At 51.0% G+C, this 27,378-nt stretch overlaps 1 protein-coding gene across 6 annotated transcripts in view; it reads left to right on the top strand.

Annotated features, from left to right (window-relative positions):
- PAX2 (paired box 2) overlaps positions 1–27,378 on the top strand; it is an 85,365-nt gene that overhangs the window by 10,646 nt on the left and 47,341 nt on the right. For 5 of the 6 annotated variants that reach the window (XM_040991817.1, XM_040991815.1, XM_040991814.1 and 2 more), the window contains 2 exons: positions 3,002–3,170; positions 3,865–4,062. In XM_040991817.1, coding sequence (XP_040847751.1) covers positions 3,002–3,170; positions 3,865–4,062 — 367 coding nt within the window. The remainder of the gene's footprint in view (positions 1–3,001; positions 3,171–3,864; positions 4,063–27,378) is intronic. The other variant, XM_040991816.1, reaches the window with a different exon arrangement.

Below are 27,378 nucleotides of genomic sequence, written 5' to 3'. Positions count from 1 at the left end.
TCTCTACCTTTCTGCAACTTGAGACTGGTGGATGTCTGGCAGATTTCGAGTAGGGGCAACCTTAATGTCAGGACAATTGGACACTAAGAAGCAGATGGGGGTGGAATGGGCCCCCTTCTGACCCTCAGCTCCCACCGGCTCTGGGTCCTTCTAGTCCAGCCTAGGATCTTGTGGGCTGGTTTGAAATATTTCCTTCTCTTGCCTTTCCTTTTATGTTGCAATGGGAGTCCGAGGCTGGCCAAACTGTGGTGGTCGTCATTTCTGGTTCCTGGCCTCAGCCCCAGAGATGCTCTAAAAACAAAGAGCGGTGCTCAGGAGAAACTCAAGTCCGCGAGAAGGGCTCAGTGCAGCGTCCCCAGCCCAGCGTCCCCCACCCCCCCGCCGGGTCCAGTGTGGTTCTGCTCCTGGTGGGGGAACAGGCCGCAGCCACCTGGCCAAGGGGTCAGCGAAGAGCAGAAAAATGAGAGAGTAGGAACAAAAGGAAGGCAAATGCTGACGCTAAGGCGAAAGGGAAGAAAAGTCAAAACAAGGGAGAGGAAGTCACAAAATGAAAATGGAAAGGATATGGCAGATGAACGAAAAAGAACAGAAATAGGAAACTAGGGAAGGGGGTTTTGGAATATTGGAATTATTTAATGCATGTCTTTAGCACAGAAAACTAATACGATTTTGGGGGGAAAAATCTGTCTCTTGTTCTCTAAAGATAAACAAGATTCTAAATAGAAAATCCCTCCTTTAAAAATAAAATTTAAAAATCCCTCCTTATCTGTAGATTAAGGATAATTTGGAACTTCGCACAAGGAAACTTTTTAGACCTTGCTTGGGTCTGTTCCTAGGACCAGAGAAACCACAAGGGAGAGCTAGATTTTTTTTCCCCCAGAAATGTTTAGCATTACAGGGAGAGCTTTTTTGTTTGTTTGTTTGTTTTTAAGCACTCCCGGGATGAAGTATATTTTCTTAAATAATTTCCAATCACAGGTTACCCTAGCCAGGGGGTTTCAGGCCGGTGCGGATCTCCTCCAACCAGGGCCGGGAAGCCTCGGTCGTTTTTTGAAGTCCACACTCCACCTTCCCCTGCGCCTGCCTGCTTGGCTGTCTCATAGCCGGCTGCGACAGCTCTCCTCTGAGGCCGGTTCTGTCAGGGATCGGCCAGGGATCTACTGAGTCCCTGGCGCCCTTGGGGGTCCTCTTAGAAATCCAGGGGGCAGAAGGGCCAGCAGGAGCAAGCAGGTCGGAGCAAGGCAGCAGGCTGCGGCGTGGGCTGGTGAGGATCCGCAGCCCCAGCCCGCTCGCTCCGGCGGCAGTGGCTCTTGCGGGGCCTGAATCCGCGGCGCGGTTCCCAGCTGACCCCCTGCTCTGGACTCCTGCAGTGTCCCCTTCCCATCCCCACCCCTTAGATTGGGGCCGAGGGGCTGGGCCGGAGCCCGAGAGGGTTGAATTATTCATCTTTAATCTACCCGCAGCTGCCGCCTTTTCATACCGGTAACGCGAGTTCTCCCAGGGTCTAAATTATTGATGGTTGGGGTTTGGGTGGAGGGGAGGCGTGGGGAGTGGGACTAGAGATGGGGTGATCTAGAGAGGGGTGCTGGTAAAAAAAAAAAAAAAAAGGATGATTCCGGCCTTCCCGGGGCCGCAGGGCTGGAAGCCCCTCCCCTGGAGTTTCGCCCAAGGTTGTTCTGGGTCCCTTTGGAAGGGGATGGAGACAAATGGGGGTGAGCGCAGACGTGCCCGCTTTCTCCGAAACTCGGTTGCAGCTGGCAGGGCCGGGGTGCCTGCTGCCCGGTGTGGCCACATTCCGCCGCTAGAAGTCTCCGCGCTTGGCTCGCAAAGGGACTGCGGCTGCCGGTTGATGGATCGGAGTGCAGGATTTTAGGCGGCTGCAGGCCAGGGGACTGGGTCGCCTGCAGCACCCTTGGTCCTGGCCCTCCTAGTTGGCAGCCTGCGCTTGAGCTCCTCCGCAGATCCAGTGCCCTTCTCTTGGCTTAGAGCACAGGCGCTTTTACAGCTCAGTTTCCTGGGCAGCTGCCGGGAGTCCAAGAGGTCAGAGGTCCAAGTGGGCTTGGGCATAGAACACCCCAGGAGTCCTCAACCCTTCAGGGCAGCCTGCGCTGCGCGACCCCGGCGAGACAGAGCGGTCCCGAGACCATCGCATCACCGCTCACCGGCAGGGTGAGCCCAGGCAGCCTGCAGTCTCCGGGTGTTACCGGGAGCTGCCCGGCTCGCTGCTGCCTGCCTGTCTCCAAGCGCAAGAGATCAAGGCCCCTGCCTCTCCCGCCTTCCTTTCTCCACCTGTTTCCTTTTTTTACTTTAGACACTAGGGAGCTGAGGGGGAAATGGGATCCCTAATATATAAAAATAATAGACATAAAGGAATAATAATAATAACCTTGATCAAAAACCAAACTGAACCAAAAGACACAGAGAAAGAGGTAGGGAAATTTTTATCAAAAATCAGTACAATGAAAGAGGAAGCAGAGGTGTGGGTGTGCATATGTGTGGGTCAGCCACTAAGACCCTGGCTGTGCTCAGAGACACAGCCAAGCCTCAGCGCCCCCCAATCATCTGCCTCCAACCCTTTCGGGTTCCAATGCCCCCATGCTTGCGGCGCAGGCGGGATCCCGCTTCGCGCCAGTTCTGTCCTTTCGGGCCATCCCTTACCACAGTGCCTAAATTCTTTCCCGCTGGCATCAATTACCCTGCGCTGTTTTTCTTAATCTTCATCCCTCTTTCTCTGTACCCTGGCTTCTTCATTCCCGTCCACACTGCTTCCCTCCGGTACGCTGGTGCGAATGTTGCGTCCTTTCCCAGGCGTGCACGCTGCCCGGTTTCCACTGCCCAACGGTCCCGATTCCCATTCCCCCAATGCTTGGCGGGCCGCGAGTTCAGGAGCATGTCTGTCCCGCCCTGCCTGCTCCGCTGGCACGTCCCGGCCCTCGGGCCTTGACTAATGGCCGGTCCCTGCTGTGTGTGGGGTGTTGTGTTTTTTCTTGTCTCTCCCCAGCAGGGCACGGGGGTGTGAACCAGCTCGGGGGGGTGTTTGTGAACGGCCGGCCCCTACCAGACGTGGTGAGGCAGCGCATCGTGGAGCTGGCCCACCAGGGTGTGAGGCCCTGTGACATCTCCCGGCAGCTGCGGGTCAGCCACGGCTGTGTCAGCAAAATCCTGGGCAGGTGAGGGCCTCGAGCTACTCCGGGAGACGCTCCGCCTCCTTCCCCCCGCCAGCCCAGGGTCTCTGGCCCGAGGACTTGGCCGCGTAGCGAGTTAGGGAGATATCCCCAGCCCTGAGGGGTCCAGGAAGCTGCTCCTTTGGAAGACGGTGCTCAAGGGGTGGCCGAGGGCCCAACTGAGGTATCGAGTGGTCCTGTTGCTGGCCGGCTCCGGAGAGCGCACCGGCTTCCGAAAGAGAGGGACGCCCGCCCTCCGTAGCCCAGTTATGGGGAGAGGGGAGGGTCGAAAAGATGGGGGTGGGACTGCCGAAATGGCCTGTGAGGAGAAAAAGCAGCCAGCGGAAGCCAAAAAGGCCCTGGTTTCCCCGGGGGCGTGTGCACTCAAGGCAAAGGGCTGGAGGTGGTGCCGAAGCTCCGCAACGCGGGCCTCCGCTCTTCCCCAGTGGGAAGCAGCACTATCACCTCCCGGTTCGAACTGTGGGTAGCTGGGGTGGCCCTCTCCCGTAGGGCGCATCCTCCTTGTGTTCCCTCGCTACCAGCCAAGCCCTCTGGAGGTAGGCTCAACCACACCGGCCGTTTTCCTGTGCACGGCTGCCTCTGGCGGAAAAGCGGTTGCGCGCCGGGGCGCCTGCAGCCCCCGCCCCCTGCCCCAGCTTCTGCCTGCCTCTCGCTGATCCCACCGGCCTTTCCGGGGCAGGTATTACGAGACTGGCAGCATCAAACCCGGCGTAATTGGCGGCTCCAAGCCCAAAGTGGCAACGCCCAAAGTGGTGGACAAGATCGCTGAATACAAGCGGCAGAACCCCACCATGTTCGCCTGGGAGATCCGGGACCGGCTCCTCGCTGAGGGCATCTGCGACAACGACACGGTACCCAGCGTCTCCTCCATCAACAGGTGAGACGCCCTCGGGGCCTGCAGGGTGGGACTCCAGCTCCTGCATGTGGGGTGGCTCTGGCATCGGATCTCCATCCTTCCTCCTTGCTCCCAGCCCTAAGTCCTCTGGGCAAGACAGAAGGAATACAAGAGAGGCAGAAAAAGAGAGTAGGAGACAGAGGGACAGACAGACAGGGCTGTTTCCCTGCCAGGCTACTCCCGCTGGTGTCCTGGAAATGAATCCAAGTGTTTGTGGTAATTAAGACTCCATGATCTAGAGACAATCACAGCCTGCAGCCAAGGCCTTTAAAATGCCCTGGGTCTATTCAGGACCACTGAACAGACTGCCCTTTCTAAAGGCAGGCTCCTTTCCCCCTGGGGGACAGCCTGCTGTCCTGACTCCTCTGTCCTCCCAGCCCGCTGCTCCCACAAAGATTGTCTCCCAGGAGCCAGCCTTACTAGCCAGCTCTATACAAATTTTCCTCCTACAAGCACTTGTGTGCAGGCCTGGGGACCAAATGCCAGCTGCCAGTTAGAGATTGGCAGAGGGCAGAGGAGGTGGATGAGGATTAGGATGCCATGAAGGGCAGGGGAACCCTGGACCTTGAGAATGAACTCTGGGAGATGCCCCCAACCTCCTCTCTTGAGGCTGCTTAAGTCTTTCTTGGTTGCGGGACAGGTTTGGGCTCCTGCAGTCCACAGGCTGGAATTAGTTTGACATGTAGGAGAATTGGGTCTTTTACTCCCCAAACCACCCCTAGTGTGCGCTGGGAGAACCCAGCTGTACACTCCATGCATGTACAGTCCAGCAAGTGTGCCTACGCGTGGCAGCCACCAAACAGGCAGTCATGACTAGGAACCCAGGCAGGCATCACATTGCATAGCCAGCCAGCCTTTTAAATCACGTGTTGGTCAGAAACAGGTCCCTCACAGCCCCCAGTTGAGGAGAGGGCGGACGGTTTCATGTTCTTGTTATGCTTTGTACTCTGCCTGGGCTCATTATCAAGACAGCTAATAAATCAGATGCTATTTTTTTTTTCTGAATCTGGCATTACGTATGAAGGGCTTTTTAAAAAAATATTTTGCAAATGATATGGAATTATCCCAAATCATCTTGAAAACAGCAGGTAAAATTAGCTGGTAGAATGTACCTTGGCTAAAGAAGATTCCCTCTGCCACACTCGTGCTGTAACGTACTGCGAGGCGACCCCAGAAATTATCCCAGAGTGTGCCATCTGTATTAAAATGGTTATTCAGTTATGAACAGGGTAACATAATACTGATCAGCTAATTATACACCCTCCGAAAACCCGGCAGCTCCCTGGGCCGGGCTCAGCCAGGTATTGAAAGCACAGCGATTTGACATTTGGGCTCCCGCTCACCTTCCCAGGGAGCCGCAGCAAGTGCCTGGGTGGAGTGGGAGGAGAGGAGAGGAGTGAATCCTTTGCATTTAAAAACTAGGAGAGGAGCCCGGGCAGGTTTTGGGGCTGAGACCCCAATGCCAGTTAGGGAAGAGAAAGGGACAGAATCTTGTTTCCCTGCTGTGCAGATATGCAGCCTTCTGGGGCCAGTTGCTGCCGCTGGGAGCAAGTTGAAGCCAAGGTATTTGAGAGGAAAGCAGAGGGACCACAAGTGGCCAGGCAGAGGGACAGCGCTGCTGGGCTGGGGCCGGTGGTGGTGCTCAAGAGATGTTTGAGAGAAATGTTTGGTGTCAAGAATAGGCTTGCTGGCTTCTGAGGACTCTGAGATGCGCAAAGTTGTAGAGATGTTTTTCCTGACTGGGATGGAGGAGCGGAGCAGCAGGGGCAGGTGCCATGGTCTGACTGTCCTGTCCCTTACCCCTCATCCACCCTCACCCCAACATATCCTTCTTGCTGGCTAAAATGTTTTTGGAACCTAGCTCAGGTCTTTCTGTCTGAAAAGCCGTGGTGGGCCGGGGACAGGGGCCTCCAGGATCTCTGGAGGTGCACCCAGGAGAAGTGGGAGAAGAGGTGAGTGAGCGGCACAAGAGATGTGAACCTGGAAGTAAATGGCCTTGGCTTGACAGCACTGACAGGTGCAGACTTATGCACGGCCCTATCACCTGGGGGCCATGCATGCTTCCTGGAGATGTGGGGACACAGCCACCTGTGGGCAGGTGTTGTTAGAGAGGAAGAAGGAGGGGGCAGAGCAACTTTTGGCAGCATGAACTACTGGTCCTGGGTCCACAGTTAGGCTTCATGGCTTGCTTTGTCAAGTGTGGGTAGTCAGGCTCTTCTCGATTTTGATTCAGGCCAGCATCCTTGCGTCATTCACTTGTGGAAAAAATTCTGAGTCTTCGCAGCGTGTTGTTGAGTCAAGGCTTGGCCGGATGCATCTGGGCACCCTACCCTTAGCCTCATCCCTGTAGATGAGGGTTTAATCTGTAATGAAGTGTCATTGAATCCTACAGCCTGATAAATGCAGGAGGTCATTTATGGTAGGCACTTTAGCCTTTCTCGGTTTTGAGAAATCTTGCATGGGAAGAGCCTGACCAGCAGCTACTGACCCTGGGAGGAAGTGTGGTGCCCCCAAGGAATGGGGCTTCTGAGTTTAGAGCCTCTTTGTTGGGGAGATGCTCCTGGTGCCTGGTCCTTTGTAAAAGTTAGGAGTGAGGGTGAGCCAACCAGAAGGGTTGTCCACACATGCTCACCCACCTGAGCCAAAGCTTTTCATCTTCTCCTCCCCAAAACAGATGCTGTCACCACACTTGAAATATGCTGTTATGGTTATAAACTAAATTGCTTTTCATGGTTTAAAAATGATTTTGGCATTCTTGGATCCTGTCATGATAAAGACTGGCCACCCAATCTGTGTTCTGCTATAGCAAATTCTCATAGGGAAGTCACTGTCAAAAATCCTGGGGGCTGACCAGGTGACCTAACAAGTGGAATTTGTTGGAATCCTGAAGACTGGGATACTGATGGCTGAATGTGGAGTTACCGGCTGGTCAAGACTGTTGTAGAGTGTGGGTGTTTATAAACAGGTGACTCTCAAGTGAAATCTGGGGTGGGAAATGGCCCATAGCGGGAAGGAGTGGAGGGAGATCCATACCAATGTGTGTGTGTGTGTGTAGGGGAGTTGTGTGGTTACACAACTGAACAATTGACTAGGTGGGAAGGGTTTTCCTGATTATGTGCCGAAGTCAGCAGAACTGGCTGTGCGCCGGGCAGTGAACATCGTGTCTGAAAGACAGGCAAAGGCTCCAGGGAGCCTCCCAGGTTCCTGGGGAGCCCTGAGCGTGCTCTTGGCACTGAGTTGAGGAGCTGAGAGTAAGGCTGCCCTGGCCTATTCACTTTTGTAGTGCAGCTGGTATCTGGGTGCTCTCTGTCCCTAGATCTCCAGGGATGCAGACTCGTACATGGCCTGTGTCTTACTGCACCAGCTTTCGGTAGACTACAGCCCTGGCTCTGCCCAACTATCCCTTCAACTGTTCTCCCCACTCTACCCGTTGTCTGTCTCAGATCTTCTCAGACATTTGGCAATGGAGTGGTGGTGCTCTACTAGTTATTCACGAAGAGGCCTTTCCAGATAAGCTGGAAGCACCTGCCACTAGCCAAGGGAACGGTAAAGACATTGCCCAGGCCATGGTCTGTTCCTCCCTGTCTGAAACTCAGATTCCAGAATGTTGTATATTTGATCCTGTAGACCTGGCTTGGCAGGAAGCTGGGCTAGAGTGGCCTTGCCAGTCATACGTCCATTACCCTTACAGCTGTTTGGTGGTCAGGGCTGTTTGGCTCAGGGCAAACAGCCAGGACATGCTGATGAAAAAGACTCCTACCCACAGAGGAGTGGGAAAGATATGGATGGAGAATTTGCCTGCCTGGCTGTCCAGGGGCTCTGAAGGTGGGTGCACCTGCCAGCTTCTCTCTGAGAAGCACAGCTTGCCCCCTCCCCATGCTGCCTCAGTTCTTCTCCAGAGAGGGTCCTGGGGATTGAGGTCACCCACCAATAGAGGAGCAAGTGAACCAGGCTGATGACCAGTGCTGTTACTCCTCAAAACAAGCTGGGGTCATCCTCCTGAGCAGCCCATTTGTGCTTCCTCACTCATTTCAGACTGGCCTTCTTGGCCGGCAGTCATAGTGGTCATACTGACCATCTCCCTGTGGCTGGCTCCGTGGGTGTTCAGGCCTCAAAACGGCTCTCAGGTGAGAGCCATGGCTGGCTGCCCTGAGTTCTTATCTCAGCTGGCTGCCCTGAAGGGCGGGCAAGCTTGCTCCTAATAAGGCAGTTTTTGGAAGACTAGTGTTAGAGGAAGATGCAAAGAAGAAAGGAGAGGAGGAGACCTCAAATAAATAAATAAATTGCAATCCCAACTGTTCCAAGAACTCAATAAAACAATCACATCAAATATGAAGAGGCATAAATCTTGTGTCCACACAGGTAACCTACTCAATTGCTTTTATTATCGCTCAGGCTGCCTCCATTTATTACCGTCCACGGCCAGGGCCAAGGAGGCACGTGGAGGGTGGTCTCCCGATGCAATCCTACACCCAGAGAGGCAACAATCAGCCCATACAGCCCGGGGTTTCGGTGGGCGCCCAGGAAGGGCCCATCTGTCTGCATGAGAACCAATCAATAACTCTGTAACCAGAGCCCTTGTCACAGGGAAATGGACAACACAACAGTTCAATAGAGGGGCCACCAGGGGAATTAGCCAAGTGGGGCTGGGAGCAGGCAGGAGCAGCCCCTGGAGAAGGTAAATGAGGGTGCCTGGAGATGGGAAGATTAGGGAGGGCAGCGGATTGGTGTGCATTTTGGCGCAGGTGGAGGGGGCAGAAAGGGGACTGCTGGAGTTGGGGTGATAAGGAACAAGCATTTGGGAGGCATTTGAGGAGTGGGCTTGTTGTGGTACCCACGGTTGTATGTCTAATGATGTGTGCTTTGGACTGAAATAATACAGTCTCTAGAAAAAGAGTGGTGGAAAAATCGTCATATCCTCTTCTCCCCTTCCTTCCACCCAAAAGCCTGTCTATTGCAAAGGGGACTTCCCATGAGCCCGTATGGCTGCAGGTCCTGCTCCCCAGCCTTCTCAGCAGCACTAACACATTAAGTCAGGGGTCCCATTGTCTGCTCCCAGGCCTCTAACTAGTCTGCAACTTTTTTCTTAATGTTCAGGTCTGTCCCTAGCTCCCTGCTTGTTGTCACTTGGTGTTGGAAATTTGAGATGAGGAGGAAAATGTCTGTACTGGACAGGATTCCTTTTTCACTTCCTATCCTTTAGAAGAATGCAGTCAAGGATGCTCCTTGGACCTGGGAATTCTTTGAGTCCCTGCTGTTTCTTTTCATACCTCCTCCACACTTCGTAGGTTCTTGTAGGAGAAGCTGCTGCAGGTACAGTTCTGCCCGAGACAGCTGGCTCAGCCATGCGGTTGTGTCAAGGAGGAGCAGAGTCTCCTGAGGCCGGAGGAGTGGATCACAACCAGAGCCCGGATAGGAGGGAGACGCTGGGCAGGTTCAAATTGTATCACCCGGGGTTTGTCTATCTGTGCCCACACTATGGGGCTGAATCTGGTTTCTGCTGTTGTTCAGGCTGTTTGGGCGCTGGGCAGGCCTAGGCAGAATATTTATGTTAGTCTCCAGATGTAGCAATTGATGTGTGTAGCTTTGTGTGTGGCTCTCTGGGCCCACTCCTAGGTGAAGGAGCCCAGGATGAGGAAAGGGGGAAAGGTCCTTGGGGCATATGACCCACAGTCACAGGTCAAGGCTGTCCTGGTCTGTACTTGGGTCCACCTGGTCAGTCAGCAAGGCAATCACTCAAGGCTGAACATTGCTCATTTCATGATTTAGACAAACTGGAGCTGGACTTCCCTTTGATTATTGTGTGCTCTGTAAAACTGCAGTTCAGTTAGCCGTGATAAGGAGGACTTTGCTATAGCCAAACCACCTTTGCACTAGGTGGTGGTGTGATCAGCATGCCTCTTCACTGAGACACTTGAGTCACAGCCCAGTTGTTGGATTAGTTAGGGGCCAGATGCACACACAGCTAAGAAGATGCTCTTCCCAGCACACTCTCCCCTCCAGACTGATGGTACAGCATCCCACAAGGCCAGGGCCTCAGCAGGGCATGACTTCAGCATGGGTCAGTGTGGTGAGTGGAGCTCTCCCAGGATCAGACCCCAGGCCCAGTCTCCCAGATGCCAAGAAGAGACACTTTGGGCATAGTACCTTGCTTTGGGCACAGCAGCCACCACCTGCAACACCAGTATCCCACATAAGCCCTGATTTGAGTAGTTCAGATGTTTTGTTTTTGATCCAGCTTCCTGGTAATGTATCTGGATGGGAAGCAAGTGATGGCCTGAGGGCTTGGGTTTCTGCATCCACTTGGGAGACCTGGGTGGAGGAATACCTTGCAGGCAACTGCAGAAGACTTGGAGCCCAGGTGGGGCATGAGGGCAATGGCAGACACCTTGGAGAGGAGGGCGAGAGCTGGGCACAGGGGATGGGAGTGGGGGGCGAGAAGAGAGTGGCCTGTCCCTGGAGGAGAAGGAGCAGGCTCTGTGGATTTCAAGTTCTTCCCTAGCAGTCCCCTGGACCTCTCAGATAAGAGGAGGCAGGGAGGAAAAAGGAGACAGAGTGGTTGTGGAGCCCAGCTCTGCGCATAACGCATCTTCAACAATCCCCCTAATAACTGCATACTTGTTCTTCTTTTCAGCCCCCTTTTCCCTATTTTGTTTGTAAGGCAGAGAGAGAGAGAGAGAGAGAGAGATCCTCCATTCACTGGCTTATTCCCTAAATGCCTGCAAAAGCCAGGCAGAGGCCAGGAGCCTAGAATGTCACCGGGCTGTTGCTTGTTGAGTTGGCACAGATCCAAGTACTTGAGCCATTTTCTGCTGCCTCCCCAGCAGAAGGGAGCTGATTAGAAAAAGAGCAGTCAGGGCTCCCACCAGGCACTCAGAGATGGGATTCAGGCATCCCAAGCAGCACACATCTGTGCCACACACACATTTCTCTTGCTTCTCCAAGAGATAACACCATGAGAGGATGTTCCATTTTCCAAGAGTACTCTGTTGGCCAAGGAACAAAACAACACAGTTTTGGCCTGGTTCCATGCATAGGCCAGCGATGGGCAGCCTGAGATCTCTGTAATGGAATGAAGTTGCCTGTTTGCTTTAGACCTAAGCAGCAACATCAGGGCAGGGACCACAGGAGGACAAGGCATTTCCTTAGTCAGAGAGCTCCCAGAGAAGAATGTGGACGGACAATATGTAACTCTTCATGGTGAGGGAAGAGAGGGTGATATGCGTGGAAGGAGGCAGAAAATGAGGAAGAGGATGGGAAGGTGGAAGGGGGATGCCTGGGAACTGCGCTGACTGGGGTGGGCTAGTTTAGGACTGGGGTGATGGCCAGAGCAAACGGGCAAGTACTAAGCTTAGAAAGGGAGGGATTGGATGTTTCACCCATCTGACTGGGGGCCTTTGGTCCGCTGTAAGGTCTTGGAAGTGGCTGGCGGGAGCCAGAGCTCCAGGTTGCTGGTGGTCCAAGCTGCTAGGGTCTAGCTTAGTGACAGAGGAGAAAAGAGCAGGACCAGCCAGGGAGGGAAGGGTGGGCAAGTGTGAGAAGAGGGTGGAGCAGAGGAAGTGGTGTGGGAAGGGCCGTGGCATGGAGGGAGAGGGCAGAGCTGTACTGTCCTTTCTGAGAGGGAGCACAGAGCATCATGGGGGCCACCTGTCCCCTTTCCCGCTCAAGGCCAGGCTGGCTGGCAGAGGCTGTGGTTCTGCTGCAGCGCAGGTACCTGACTGCATCCCTGGCAAGCAGAAGAGAAGTCAACAGGAGGGGAAGGAGAAGACACTTCTGGGACCCCGGATTAAAGCTCTCTCCAGGACCAGGAGCCTTGGGGTCTCTGTGCCCCAGACCTGCTGGACCTGCTCCGTTGCCTGCCTTCAGTCCAGGACCCAGATGCAGATTACTGTGCAGGAACAGAGAAAGCCAGCTCCCAGAAGGCCTCTGAGACAGGGCGCCAGGAGGTAGGGAGAGCCCGATTCCCCTACTTAGTGGTGAATCCTGCAGTAGGAGGACAAAAGGAGTCCCTGGGCTTGAGCAAATGAGAGTGAGGCTGAGTGCAGCTCTGCTTGAGTCTGGTACCGCCCCCCATTGGTCCTAGGGGCTATATGAGACCCAGCTGTCCAGCCTGTATCTGTCAGACAGGTGAAGGAAGTGGAAGGAGGCCTGGAGTCTTGTGCATAGTATTGGCCTTGCCCCACCATGGAGGTGGTCAGTGGCAAGACCCTTGTCTCGTGGGCTTGTGTGTTAATTCTCACACACACAGAAGCCAGCATTCCTGTGTGGCTCTGCTGTGGAGTGCATGTGGCCTGGTGGTGGCTGGAAAGCCAGGAGGCTGTTTCCATGCCTTGGCATCCCAGTGCTTGCTTTGAAGGCTCACCATCCCCGGGCCGGGAACTGAATGTCCTACTGTGCTACAGGACATCTCTGGCTGAGGGCTTGCTTGGTTCCAACATGGATGTCCCTGCCATCTACTGGTGAGCCTGCCCACTGGAGGGGCTAGCGAATGCTAGCCCAAGAGAGTGGAAGAAGGGTCCTGTGGGTCCCCCACAGTCTGTGTGCAGGCTCAGAGCTAGGTGTGCAGTGGGCAGGAGGTACGCTCAGGTGTGTGTGTGCGTCAACTGGGCAGTGGACATGTGCTGCTGTCCCAGAAGTGGTAGCTGCTGCTGACTCCTCAGGGGCAACATGGTTCCTGTAGGGACAGAACCCAAGAATGCTGTCCCTTTCATTGTCTTCCGAGTGGAGGGCCTCTCTCTTGTTTCTTACCGCCTCCTACTTCCTTGTCACCCAGCTTGGCTGCTTTGGGTTAGGAGATCAATCTCAGTGGGCTCTGACTGGAAAGAGAATGTGATAAGATAAGGAAGGCCATCTTTTCCTCCAGGGACCCATCAAGGTCTCATGTTCCCTGGCCTCCAACAAGCTGACACTAGAACAGGCAGCTTCCCAAGTCACCCATTCACCTGCTCACCCACTCACCCTGGCAGCCTGGCCCCCAGAGAGGACAGAGGGGAGGAGCCATGCCCGGGGCTCGGACATGTGTTTATTATCTCAAGCACTAACGTCCTGTGAGGGAAAGTGTAACCAAGTCCTGGGTAATAGAGCAAGAAAGGTGAGAGGAGATGGCAGCAGGCAGGAGGAGGCCCTAAGGCCTGCTGGCCAATCTGCAGGCTGCACACAGGGCTCTGGGCCAGGAGTCCAGTTCCTCCCCCAAGGCCCCTGCCCTCCCATCCTGCACTGCCATGTTTGCTTCTCCCCGCTACCCTCACTCCCCTTGAACGTGGCTTTAAAGAGGCAGCCTGGAAGGTCACACAGTCTCCTGCGAGATGACCTCTAGGGTGGGTACAAGAAAAGTTGGGAGAAATTCATTTCATGGCCAGTGGTTGCCTGGAGAAGATGATCCCAGCATCTGCCTGTGATAAATGTTAACTGAGCATTAGTCGTATTAAAGAGGGCCCTATAAACTTTTCATTTCTAATTAAATCCGTCCAGTGATGCTGCCCGAGCAAGTACTCTGGGTCTTTGTTTATGTGGAAAATTAAAATGCAAATACAGTGGGATTTATTTCCAGGAATGAAATGGTGGGCTGGCCCTTTGGACTACTGGTTTCTGGGCCAGGTAATCACTTCCCCCAAGGTGCTGTCCTTCTTGTGACAAATCCTGGTGGGAAGGGAGGGGCCCAAGCTCAAGGTCACATGGAGTTAGGAGTAGGGAGGATGTGTGGAAAGACTTCTAGAGAAGGAGAAAAAGGCAAGAGATGGTTCAGGAATAGGAGGTGGGACCTTATTTTGACTTCCTGGACTCCCTCACCACCAATCCATCTCCCCCAAATCTGGCCTGGGACTTTTAGCTCTGCAAGCCCCTCTGCAGCTCTGAGATGAAGTACACGGGAGAAAACCTCTGGAGGGAGAAGCCCAGTTCCAGAAGGCCAGTGTAAGTCTGCTCCTACAGGATCTGAGCAGCATCCACAGGGCATGACTCAGGGCTTGGGTCTCTGTCTGGCAGTTGGAGGAGGTAGCTGCTGTTTGTGCCTGGGCTCTTCCAGCTGGTGCCTAATGGCGCTGCCTTGGGGAGGTCGAACACAGAGGCACAGGCCAAGGAGAATGTGGTGCATGCCTACACACACAGCACACATGCAGCCTTTGTACAGGTGGAGGGAGCTGGTCCCTGAGGATACACATGTGTCCCTGGATGGAAGGTCCAGGGTCAGTGCCATGGTGCCCTGGATAGGAGTGGTAGCCCTGCTGAATGGATGTCTCAAAGCTCCTGTTTAGTGAGACATAAATTGAGCTGAGAGGAGAGAAAAGTTGAGTGAGAAAAATCATCTGAATCTATCAGTGAGAGGCCCTATGCTGCCCTTTGGATAAGGAGGTTGGTTGTACACAGACTTAAGATGTAGAGAGAGAAAAGAAATGGAGGTAGGAGAGGTGACAAAGGCAGAGTACTAAATCACAAACGGAATCCATGTTTGCAGGGACACACCAGAGGAGACACCAAACTTCACACAGTCTAACAGGACCAACACCAGGTGACATGGCTGCACCTGTAGTGCCGGGGGCTGGAATTGAGCTGTCAGCTCCACTGGGCGGGGGTCAGATAAGGCTCTGTCCTGTACCCCAGGATCCAGCTGTGTGAGGTTTTTACAGGTCTAAAACACACAACTCATGAGCCAGGCCCACGTTCTATTGCATCTCCAAGGTGGCAACCCATCCCATCGATGCCCTCTGCTTGGCTGAATTTTTCCAATCACTGCTACCCACCCCCTTAGTCTGTTATGATCTGGATGGTTCTTTTTCTCTTGAGTGTTGGTATATGTCTCTTGGAAATGCACGGACATTTGCTGGCAAACAGGGTACTGGCTGTGCTAACTCCCAAACATCTGGCTGAAAATGTAAAACTTGAATCAGTCAACGTTGAAGATTGTCAAGATGATGCTGAAGGTCAGGCACTTTAGAAACATCCTCCTAAATGATTAAATTTCTCAGTTTTTAATCCAGGCACAGAAGCAGCTGTTGGAACTAACTGTTCGGAGAAAAAACATATTCTAGGAAGCAAAAGGTTGTGGTTAGAAAGTGTCTTGGGGTCACGCAGGCCTGATTCCTGATTGGAAAGGGGGCAGAGCCAGGCCCTACAGTCGGATGGAGGGCTAGTATAGAGAGCTGCTGGTGGGAGCTGGTAGTGCTTTCTTCTCCCCAAATTAGTCCAGATAAGTCTAAGTTGTTCTTGGGTTGGGTTTCCATGAGGAAGTCTTCTTTGCCAGGCTTAAAAAAAAAAAGAAAGAAAGAAAGAAAATATTTGAAAGGTAGGGTTACAGAGCAGTATGTATATGGGGGGAAATTTTCATCTTTTGGTTTGCTCCCCAAATGGTTGCAACACCCGGGGCTGGTCTCCCATGTGGAAGCAGGACCCATGCTTGGACCATCTTACTCTGCTTTCCCAGGGGCGTTAGTAGGGAGCTGCTTTGAAAGTGGAGCAGCCAGGGCTTAAATTGGCACTTGTATGGGATACTGACATTATAGGCACAGCCTAACCTGTTATGCCACAGTCCTATTTGCCAAGTTAAGGTAAACTATCAGATTCTTAATAGACCTTTGGATTGTGTATTCATTCATTCATTCATTCATTCAATATGCCTTTGCTAAGTACCCGCAGTCAGCGAGGCAGTTCACATATGCTACAAGACAGCTTCCCTGGTCACCAAGTACATGGTAGGGATCCATCTCATGACCTCTCTAGACCTCAGTTCTCTTACTATTCCCAGGGGGCTTCAAAAAGTTCATACAAAATGTGAGTAGTTTTTAAATTCCATTTTCCATGAAGTGTTTGATGTGCGCTCATATAATCCAGTGACAGTAGTGCTTCTCTGTCATGTGTTCTCATGGGGGAGAGTGTGAATGAGCTAAGTCACATCAACCAGCTTAGAATTACACCAGGGATGTTGTAAGTGACCAGTAAATGGGTCGTTATTCTTATTGCAGTGCTAATTATCAGGTGTGTATTTCTTGTGAGGTGTTTATGTCAATGTGTGTGCATTCTGGCTTGTGTGCATAAACCCTGGGAACTTTTAAGTAAAAAAAGGTGGAAGAGCTTAAAGGTTCTTCCACAACAGGATTGTGAGAGTCCTCCGTGAGCCCAACTGCCTTTAGGAAGGAGGCCTGGTCTTTCTATTTCCAGAAAAAGACAACGCCTTGGACATAGTTACCTGACCCGGAACAGTCAGTCCGACAGGTGGCTTCTTATCCCCCGAGCAGTGGCCTCTGTGTGTGCATGCATGTGTGTGTCTGCGTGCATGGGTGCTTCGCTCAACCACACCCTCAGTCTCTTGGGTGAGCCTGTGTTGCTTGAGGAGTTGAAGATTGGCATTTTCTGGGCTTCATGGCATTTTCGTGGGTTGTGGTACTTTGTATTTTGTAGTTTTCTCTTTAAAGACACAATGAAAGGGTAGTGGGGAAAGTCCTTATTTGATGGATTTGAAGCATTCCTCTGATTTGTAAATGTCAGAGAGGGAAGAGGAAGGAGAGGTAAACAGAAGGAGGAAGGGAACAGAGGAGAGAAAACGGAGAAAAGACAAAAGTTGCAGGAATAGGATGGGGAGAGATGAGCAAATACTGCACAAATTCAGACCAACTCTCCCTGCTGTTGTCCTGTGTCTCTGGATGTTCTGGAGCAGCCTGGGAGTTTGAGCATCAGAGTAACTGTTTCCATTGTTGAGAGGTGAAAAGTTTTAGGGGGGCAAATTCAGAGGAACAAATGGACTTTGGACTTAGTCTATTGGGAGCAGTGACTGAAAGTGCAAGGACAACTGTGGATTCTCTACTTCCTCTGTGCCTTGCAAGAACAAAGATGAAAGGCAAAATTTCTGGAACTTGCTCTGCTGTTTCCCACCTAGATGACGAGACCAACACACAACCCTGCTCTTGTCACAATTAGCTGATTCAGATCATCAAGTTCAGCACTTGGACTTCTGTGAGCTCCACACTGGACTCCTTCGTGGTCACTCCTGACCTCTCCCCAGTCCTCATCTTTAATACCTTCATGCCAGTATCCCACATGTATGCCCACAGATTTTGAAAATTAGAAAGAATTTTCTAAAAGAGCTGACTTTGAATCCCAAGAGCTCAAGGATCCTTTTTTTCCCCCTTCTGTCCATCACCCACTCAAGCTTGTCTGCTGCTCCCACAAGGGAATGTGCGGGGGTGGGGGCTCTGAGTCCCAGCTCCTGCCAGTGTCCAGGTGGAAAAAAGGTCAGAGGCAGAGCTGCACCTGCCTCTGTGATGTCTGACTATGGTCTTTGCATTTCTTGGATTAAACAGACTCACACACGTTTACACACACACATACACATTGCTTTATCTTTGGAATTTAACTGCACATGTGTATGTTTTTGTATGCATGCATATGCCAATCATATGGCTGCTTTCCCCAGTAAGCTCTTACATTCATCATCATCATCATAGCTGGCAGGTGTTTACTGCAGCAGGGACTGTCTTTAAGTATGTTGCATATAGTCATTGACTTAAATCTCTAAACGACCCCTTAGGGTTTTTTAGGATTGTTTGTAAGTGAGGTAACTGCAGTACAGAGAAGTTAAGTATGTGCTCAAGGGCACAGGCCAAGTCCAGAATTAAGATTTGAACCTGTGCTCTAAAACCCATGTATGTCCGCAAAGCCACATTTCATATCGTATTTGGAGCAGAGGAGGCAGACACTTGAGTCATCGCATTGGGGACTCTGTCTCATCTGCAGCCATGCACTCATTTCTGTATTGAGGAGCCAAGATCATGGGCCCTGGGCCCTAGTGAAAAGCCACTCCTGGTACCTGTGCCCCGGCTCTCCCTGGGTGTATGTCCCTCCCTTGGTACAAGCCGCTACTGAGCCACATCCCTTGGGACTACTGAGAGGGAAGAAGGCCCTGCTGGTCAGAGCTGCAGCGAGTGGGGTTAGAGCTAGGGTTTGGGCCCTTGCCCTGCTGGGTTTGGGGAGTTGATTCCCATCCATCCTTCTTTAATCCCGGTGGGGATCTGGACTCTCAACAGGCAAAGGAATTGGCCCAGGGTCTTCACTTTCTAAATTAGACAGGTAGAAGGAGGTGGGCACCTGGGCTAGTGGTGGGGGGAGTCAAAACTGTTGAGCAGAGGAGGGGCAGTTTGTTTCTGAGACAAGCAGAACTGTGTATTCAATCAGCAGAAATGGGTTTGCCTTGACCTATAGAGGCTTGCTTCTAGAAAGCAGTGCCTATGGCCAGACCAGAGTAAGCTTAAAAAGAGCTAAAGGATGGACCTTCTCACTCATGTCCACACTGAGAAGGCGATTAAAAGCAATTACTGACTCATACACCACCACCCAGAGCCAACACCATTACTCAACCCACATCACCAAGGAGACTACTATTAACCTCATCTTGGAGACACCTATTATGGGGGAAAAAAGATGCTGATATGATCAATGAACATAATAATTCAAAGCAAAAACACAGACCCTGCCACCAAACAATACTCAAATTCCTCCAGCTCAGCATTACACAAGGTGCAGTCACCTCTGTACAATGCCGCGACACGACACACCAGGTAACTGACCTTAAGCCAGCTGTAGGAATGTGTTGACACAATGCATCCCACAGCAACACACACACACAGCGTCCACACTCTCCATCCACAGGCACACCTAACCACAAAGGCCAGCGTCACATGGCCACCCAGGCGATAGTAAACAGTGGTCAGACTTGGAGAATCAGACCAGCAGAGCAGCACACAGCCTCACACCACACCAGCCCAGTGCTCACAGCCACAGCCTCCACAGGCACAGGGCAGCTTGCCAGAGAGCAGCTGCAGCTCCATCACCTTTCTCCAGCAGGTGGATGTCTGGACCTTACTCCAGCGAGACCTCAGGCTCTCATTGCTTCTAAGAGAGTAAATTGTCCCCTGAGCCTGCTTTCCGAGACAGAAATCAGCTTTGTCCCAGCTGAGGTTTAATAAGACTTGGCTGTTCTGGAAAATGACAGAGCTCTAGGGAAGGAGGGCAGGGTGGGGGCAGGGGGTCTGCTGCCTGAGCTGGGTGCAGGAATTCCCCTTCCTTTACTGAGCTTGCCTCCTGTGGCCATTCCAGAACTGAGGCCCTCTTGCTGGGTGTTCACTGAGTATCGATTCAGTCTGCAAGCAATTTTAATATTTCTTCAGGGACTTTCCAGCAACAGCACAAGTCATTAATTCACCCTCCCAAATTGCTTATTCAATAGCAGGAACATGGCTCCTGAATAAAGTCCCAGAATTTATGTGACTCACATGAGTCAGGAGGTCAAACAACTGTTATGGAGTGAAGTTAAAAATCCAAATAAAATATTGACACTTTTTTGGGGAGGGGGAAGGGGAAGCAAATGTATTTAAAATAGGTTTTTGTTGCAATGCCCCCAGGATAAAGAATGGAAGGAGACTGAAGACAAGTTGGAGTTTATAAAATCAATGGAATTTACTGCACCTCTACTTGGTATTTAATAATTCTCTCATTTCCACAGCCCCTGCCCCCACCCTGTCCTGGCCACAGAGAGGGATGCACAGGTGTACAAAGGCACGCTTACGCACACCCATGCTGGTGCACAGAGCAGCATGGGAACACAACTGTGGTGTGAGAACGTTGAGTGCCCCAGGAAGACAGCAGAGATGGGTACAGACTCTCCCTGTGGCTAATATGTGACAGAATTACATATAACTTGGTAAATAGTCAGGAAGTAGACTTTGATAAATATGCACACTATTATAAATACTGGTTTGATACATCAAGGCAAAGATACACTAATCTCAGAAGTGTTTTCTAAAAATGTGAAAGCTGAAAAACACATCTATGTGCAATATCATTGTGCAGTTGTAATGTACATGATGTGGAGCGTGTGTGTGTGTGTGTGTGTGTGTGTGTGTGTGTGTGTGTGTGTGGATAGGTAGATAAATAGATGGAGAGGTAGGTAGGTAGATAGGGAAGATTTGGAAAGTCTACCCCCAAACCATACCAATGTGAATCAAATATGCGGCTATCTAAGGTGTGATTTGTTTGTAGCACAGATAGGATGCTTACCAAATGTAGCTGTGGCACACGACCCCTGAAGGAAGTGTGTTTCAGCCCAGAGCTGCATGCAGTTTTGCTCATTGCATATGTGTTTCCTCAGTTGTCTGGATTGTGGTTTTGCAAAGAATAGAGCATAAAACTTATCCATGCACATATAGTTTAGCAGAAAGAAATATTAATATAGAAATTTCCAGAAGAGGTCAGCCTATAGTCATTGGAGTCGCAGGTCTGAATCCAAAGTCTGGCTTCAGTGCTGTTAAGCATCTGACCTTGGGGAACTTGCTTACCCTCCCCGTTGTCTCATATGTAAAACAGTGTTCCTGTTTGGTACAGCAGTATTCAGAACTTGGATGAGAAAATACATCTATTATAATGCCTGTCTTATAATTAAATAAATGACATTGTTTTTTTTATCATCATAGTTATCATTGCTACCATTTACTATTTTATGTCTACATAAAATATTTATATCATTTATATTCATTAAGCTTATGTTTATAAAGATAAGAATAGATTAGATTTTGCTATTGCTATATGCAGCTTGTCTCTTCAAGCATAGACTCTCATAGCTCCTGTCATCAGTCCTGGTTGTGGCTGCCTTGTTCTACCCAGTGGTCAGTAGCATGGGTTATGGAGTGAAACAACTGGGTTTCAAATTCTAGTTCTGTTGCTTAGCAGCTGTGTGATTATGGGCAAGTTTCCTAGCCTCTCTGAACCTCTACTACTCCCATGGTAGATAAAGATAAAAATCTCCCCCGGTTGTTCTGAGAATTAAGAACCCAGAGGAAGTTCTCAGCAGGGGGCCTGGTACACGGGGAACACACGATAGTCCACTCTGTCTCCTAAGGTTCTGCTACTGTTAATATTGAAAAAGATAATAGTCCTCTGGCATTCACCAGATCACTGTGCTGTGATTCTGTTTATGCCAGGCCTGTTGCTAGGAGCTGGAAGGACAGAGGTGCAAGTGACAGACTCAGTGTCCATCCTTGCAGAAGCCAGAGTCCAGGGGAGACTGTGAGTTGAGTCAGCAGGAAAACAAAGCCTTGAGCCCTGAGCTGGACCCTGAGGGCAGGAGGGTACCAGAGCAGGCTGGACTGGAGACCCAGGGCAGCACCAAATCAGGGCAGATTTTGAAGGCCAGACCCAGGAGTCTTTTTTTTTTTTTTAAAGATTTATTTTTATTTTTGCTGGAAAGGCGGATAAACAGAGAGGAAGAGAGATAGAGAGGAAGATCTTCCATCCGATGGTTCACTCCCCAAGTAGCTGCAATGGCTGGAGCTGAGCCAATCCGAAACCAGGAGCCAGGAGCTCTTGCAAGACTCCCACATGGGTGTGCAGGGTCCCAAAGCTTTGGGCCGTCCTCAACTGCTTTCCCCGGCCACAGGTAAGGAGCTGAATGGGAAGCGGGACTGCCGGGATTAGAACCTGCACCCATATGGGTTCCCGGCGTGTGCAAGGCAAGGACTTTAACCACTATGCTATCGTGCAGGACCCCAGGCCCAGGAGTCTTGAGTTTCTCCTGAGGTCTACAGGAAGCAGCTACATTTCCTTTTGCAAAGCAAGGACTTCAGCCCAGGAGTAAAGCCTGGCTGAATTATCTGCCTGCTGCTTGAGTCCAAAGACAAGTTACTTATTGATTTATTTGGAGGCAGAGAGAGGGGTCAGTGTTGTAGCACAGCAAGTTAAGCCTCCACCTACAATGCCCACATCTCATATGGGTGCTGGTTCATGTTCTAGTGTTCCACTTCTGATCCAGCTCTCTGCTAATGCACTTGGGAAAGCAGCAGAAGATGGCCCAAGTCCTTGGGTCCCTGCCACCCATATGGAAGATTTGGAAAAAGCTCCTGGCTTTGGCCCAGCACTGGTTATTGTGGCCATTTAGGGAATGAACCAGTAGATCAGAGATCTCTCCAATTGTCTTCCCCTTGCTCCACAACTCTCTGCTTTCAAAAAATAAATTTATAGTTTATTATATATATGAGATAGAGATGGGGGCAGGGAGAGAAAGAGAGAGAGAGAACAGATCTTCCATCTACTGGGTTGCTTCCCCAATTGCCCACAATACAATAGCTGAAATTGCCAGTTTAAAGCCAGGAGCCCAGAATTCCGTCTGGTCTACCACATGACCAAGCACTTAAGCCTCCTCTGTTGTCTTCTAGCATATGTGTGAGCAGGAAGTTGGATTGGAAGCAGAGCTGGGACTTGAATCTGGGCATTCGGATATGGGATGCAAGTGCCCCAACCAACTGTTAACCCCTGTGCCCGGTGCCCACTGCTCCACATGGCTTTCTTTCAGGAAGAGACTGAATGCCGGCTACTCTCTGGGTCCTGGTGAGGTGGGCAGCACCGGAGGAGGACAGGTCAGGTAGCCACTCATGGACCTCTGTCTGCTGCTGCTGAGGCATAAGGTGCTGTCTGTAGAGAGACAGGGAGGACAGCTGAGCACCGAGCGTGGGGCCTTGGTCACAGCAATGAATCTATGGCTGTAGCACATGATCCACCATTACACCTAGCAGCCCCTGAGCCTTCGGAGCAGGCCTGTGGTGGGGTGGGCAGCTCTAACTAGAGTCCCTGACAGCTGAATGCCAGGCCAGTGGTGACAGGAGCTAGAGTCTGGTCACGCTCTGGCCTTGGCATGCACCACAGACGGGTTTCCAAATGGTTAGTTAAACACATTACCCCTTAATTTTTAAACCCAAGCATATCTTGAAGTTAAATCAATCCATATGTTTACTATTTATTATATAAACCATCATTACTGCACCCTTGGGCCAGCCCCATGGCCTGTGTAGCTTGGTAAATTGTCTCTGGCCTGGGCGTCCAGGATTATCATCCTCAATGCCAATCTTAGAAGGCTAAGTTGACGCAACAGCATGTATGGTGTCTAAGAAATCCACTGGGAGTTTGCCATCCTGGAGTATACCCAAGACCATTTTGAAATGGTTTTTATTTTTCTAGGTTGGTTTCTACAGCGGAATTTTGGTGACAATGTTGATTAGAGTCAGGACTGACAGATGGAGAGAATGAGATTGACAAGACAAGAGTTAGGAGCTGGCTTAGTCGCTAAGACTCCAGCTAGATGCTCATAAAGGTCCCCAGGATCACTGACAGGGTGCTTTTCACCCTATCTGTCTCAGGCTCAGTTCTTCCAGTATCCAAGCTCAAAAATTCTAATCCAGGGGCTCTGAAGTGGGGATCAGGGCCTGCCCTGGCCAGCAGCCCCTGGGACTCCCCTGTGGTTGGAGGAAACCCTGCATCAGGTTTCCTGGTTGGGCTCTCATGCTTTTGGAGTTCAGAGATGATTTCCAAGAGGTAACACCAGAGATACAGACTCTTTACGCACCAGGAAAGAACTGGGGTCACCTGGAATCTGTGTGTTTCAGCCAGGCTGAAAGAGGTCACCCCCAGGTCTGAAGGATGGCCTGGTTCTCCCCAGTGGCCACTCTCATGCACAGAGGCCTACTTGACATGTGGTCCCTTGGCCAGTCTGAAACCCTCAGGGCATGTGAGTGAGCCTGGGCAAGCCCCGAGAAGCTCTGCCTGAACCACAAAGCCACAGCCTACTGAACAGCGTGTGCCCTAAACCGCAGACAAGTGCATGCTGTTGTTACCTTTGGGCACCTGTGGGGAGGAGGGGGCCAGTTGCAGTGTTCCAGTTCCTGGCAGGTCGGAAGGGGAGAATCCAGATCTTAGAGCTCTCAGAGCAAGGCCGTCTGCAGGAGGGCTGACAATTTCCAGGCTGATCTGTGATGTTGCACCTAAAGTTCTGCTGTGAAGAGTCTCCAGCTGTTGGCGCTGCTGACTTGCCTCGAGGCTGTGTCTGAGTCAGGCAGCGCTAAAAGATTTGAGCTGGACCAATTACCTGCAGGAGTTGGGCAAAATATTTTTTGCTGAAGCAAATGTAATTTTGCTCACAAGAATGAACCAGTTTACAATAAATAGGAAGGCGGACTGAAATCCCTGGCAGAGGCTTTACTCCCTACTTGGCCTAGGCAGCGGGACCTGCTCATTTACCAAATTGGGACACACTTTTCCTGTCCTGGGGATTCAATATTTTTTTCCAAAGGCTAAAACTAGACAATCTTCTCCAGGACAACTTAACCTGTTATGTCCCATTGTCCTGTTTAAAGGACACCCGTGAAAGCTTAAATTGAGCAGTAAAAATACCACTTATAATAGTAACTTTGAAATAAAGATTATGTTGTTGAAATATGTAAAATTGAAAGAGGAAGACTTAATAGATTAAGCTGATTCAGTCCTATGCGTAACACAGGTGTGGGTATTTGACATCTTGCTCCTGAGAGCCTTTGAGAAAACCAGTTATGTGACCAGGATTGCGACCTGCCTGCTACTCTTCTAAGAAATAATTCCAGAATTGAGAAGGAGATCAAGGGGCTGGTGCTGTGGTGTAGTGAGCTAAGCTCCACCTGCAGGGTCAGCATCCTATATGTTTTTTGCCCTGGCTGCTCCATTTCCTATCCAGCTCCCTATTAATGCATCTGAGAAAACAGTGAGGGATGACCCAGGTATTTGGGTCCCTGAACCTACATGGGAGATCTGGAGGAAGCTCCTGGCTCATGGCTTTAGACTGACTCAGCTCTGGCATTTGAGGACATTTGGGAGGTGAACCAGCAGATGGAAGACCTCTCTCTCTCTCTCTCTCTCTCTCTCTCTCTCTCTCTCAATCTCTCCTTTTCTCTGTAATTCTGCCTTTCAAATAAAAATAGATAAATGTTAAAAAGTAAAATAAAAGATGGTCTGATGTAGGGAGTGGGACAGGATTTCCTGGGAACATGCTATGAGATCCCATGTATCCAACATGTTGCCAGCAGCTGCTTCCAGCAGATGTAATCACTCCCACTTGCCAGTGAGGAACAGGGATTGGATATGGAATCTAGTTTAGACATCTGAGTGTCTCTGTTCCCTAGAACCAGTATGCTAAGTGGTTAAGGATATGGAAGCCAGGGTAAGTCTTCCTGAAATCAAATCCCAAATTTACCATTACTAAATGGGCAATCCTGGGCAAGTTACAGCATACCTTAAATGCAGAATGGGTTGCAGGAAAGGTTAAGAGAACCCTTTGTCAAAAAGCACTTAAAACATTGCTTAGCATGGTACAAGTACTCAGCAGACAGTGGTGCTGTGGCTGGAGCCTTGTCCTGGAAATGCTGCCACCTTGCTCCCTTCAAGGTGAACTGTCTGAGGTCACCTCTATGCTAATAGGATCCCGGTTTGTTTCCACCTGAGGGGGAGTTTTTGCACACCATTTATTATCATATAATATAATGCAACAGAGTATCATACATAACATAACATAATATGATGGGTAGGTTAACTTGGAAACCCTGAGGCAGACAGTGGATGGATGGATAGATGAATAGATACATTTGTACTAAGTATACATACATTATATCATTCTATTGATTTGTAAAAAGTTCCCGGTCTGCCTGGCTGTAATGAGATTTTTGAACTTTGCGTGGCGATCAATGAGAGGAATATTATTGGCCTGGAGAATTGATATACCTGCTCTCAGTGGCTTGTTCTGCTCCTAGGCTGCCCCGGCCCCCCAGGTGTACGATTCCAGCAGACACTTAACCTTTTTTACAGTGTCATCAGGCTAAAAGGAATCTAATAGTGACACAGGACTTGTGCTCAGCACTCTGCCACTATTGCTTTCCTGTCACAAATAATTTATAGCCTTCTATTTCCATCCCTGAGCCTGCACCCCAGCCCTGCTTCCCTCTTTCCCCCCAGCTCCCAGGAATCAATAAACTCGCATGGCCTCAGTGGGACTTCAGGGTGCAAGGAGACAGACAGACAGATAGACAAAGAGAGGGGAGATGGAGAGAGAGAGGGAGACCAAGATGGGGAAGCAGCATGAAGGAAGGACTGAAGGAAACAGGAAGAAAAGGGAGAGGGACTGGGTGAGAGCTGATGCCTTCTGAGCAGGTGGAGCATGCCTGCCTGTCTTTTCTCTGAGTTGAACAGAGTGTGGGAAGAAACTCCGCCAGCATCTTGCTCCTAGCTCAGGGCCCCTTAGACAGGTTCTGTCCAAGTGGGAGGAGCTTGAGGCTTTCTGAGAGTTCAACCAAAAAGGGAGTGACCTCACTACCTGCCTGGTCATCCCTCGGCTACAGCTCTGCCACAAAACCCCGGCAGCAATCTGGTTCTCTGTGGAGCCTTCCCAGGGCCCTCAGGCAGGGCTTGATCCGGCCCCCAGTCTGTCTCCCTGAGTCTTGCTGATGCCACCTCTTTCTGGGTCACATCGTAACCCCTGCTGCTGCTGTTCCCTGTCTTCTCAGGGTCTCCATAGCATTCCCATTGACTAGGCTGGGGGCTAGAGGGAGCTATACCTGTACCTAGCCCAGGGTCCTAAACTAAAAGCAGCCAGACCTAGGGGTCACCCATGGGAGTAATACAACTGGGTGTTAGGATTACTGTAGCCAGCTTGTGTTGAGCCAGCCAGCCAGCCAGCAAGCTCAGCCATAGCATGTCCCATTTACTTCTGACTATAGACCAGGATAGAGTAGGGTGAGCTTATCTTACATTCGATGGAAGAACCTACCAGGGGTTTTCCAATAAGTAATGGGGCTGGGATTCTGACTTGGGTAGATTGAGCCTAGATCCCAAATCCATATTTCCTCTGCCTCACTTGTGAGTGTGGGAGTCTTCGAGTGTCTGAAAGTCCTTGTGCCTCTCTCCTAAGATGGTGGGGGAGCCAGCATCCTGTGAAGAAGGACATAGGAGAAGGGGGAGTGGGGAGCCTTGCAGGGCAGTGTGTCCGTGGGGATGGGGGCTGATACTTCACAGATGCTTGCGGAGTTGCACCCATCAGAGTCCCACCCTGCGAGGTTCTGTGTCTGGCAACTTGACTTCTAGGCTAAACCTGCTTGGGCCCTGGAGGATAGAGAAGTGCCTGGCTAGCTTGTGGGGCCCCAGAGGAAGAGGAGCACAGAGGAAGGAGTGCCAGGCTGTCACCCTGAACAACTGCTTTGTGTTATCCTTAGGCCTCCAGAGTTATTCCCTTGAATTTTCAGGGTGCATGGGGTGCAAGAGGGCACTGGATGACATCAGGTTTCCACATTCTCATTTTATAAATTCCCCCTGGTTGGGTCTGGGGACTGGCAAGTGCTCACTGCCCAGGTTGTGGACAGCCACCTGGAGCTGGCAGCAGGTGTCCTGCCCAGCTGTTCTGCCCTGCACCACCACGTGCTGCCAGGATATAGTGATTTCCCATCACCACATGTACCAGTGCCCCAGGGG

The sequence above is a fragment of the Ochotona curzoniae genome, unplaced genomic scaffold (genome assembly GCF_017591425.1).
Source record: "Ochotona curzoniae isolate NIBS_2020 unplaced genomic scaffold, NIBS_Ocur_1.0 contig_66, whole genome shotgun sequence".
NCBI lineage: Eukaryota > Metazoa > Chordata > Mammalia > Lagomorpha > Ochotonidae > Ochotona > Ochotona curzoniae.
Note: the sequence above shows the minus strand (reverse complement) of the source record. Positions and strands in the feature narration are given on the sequence as shown.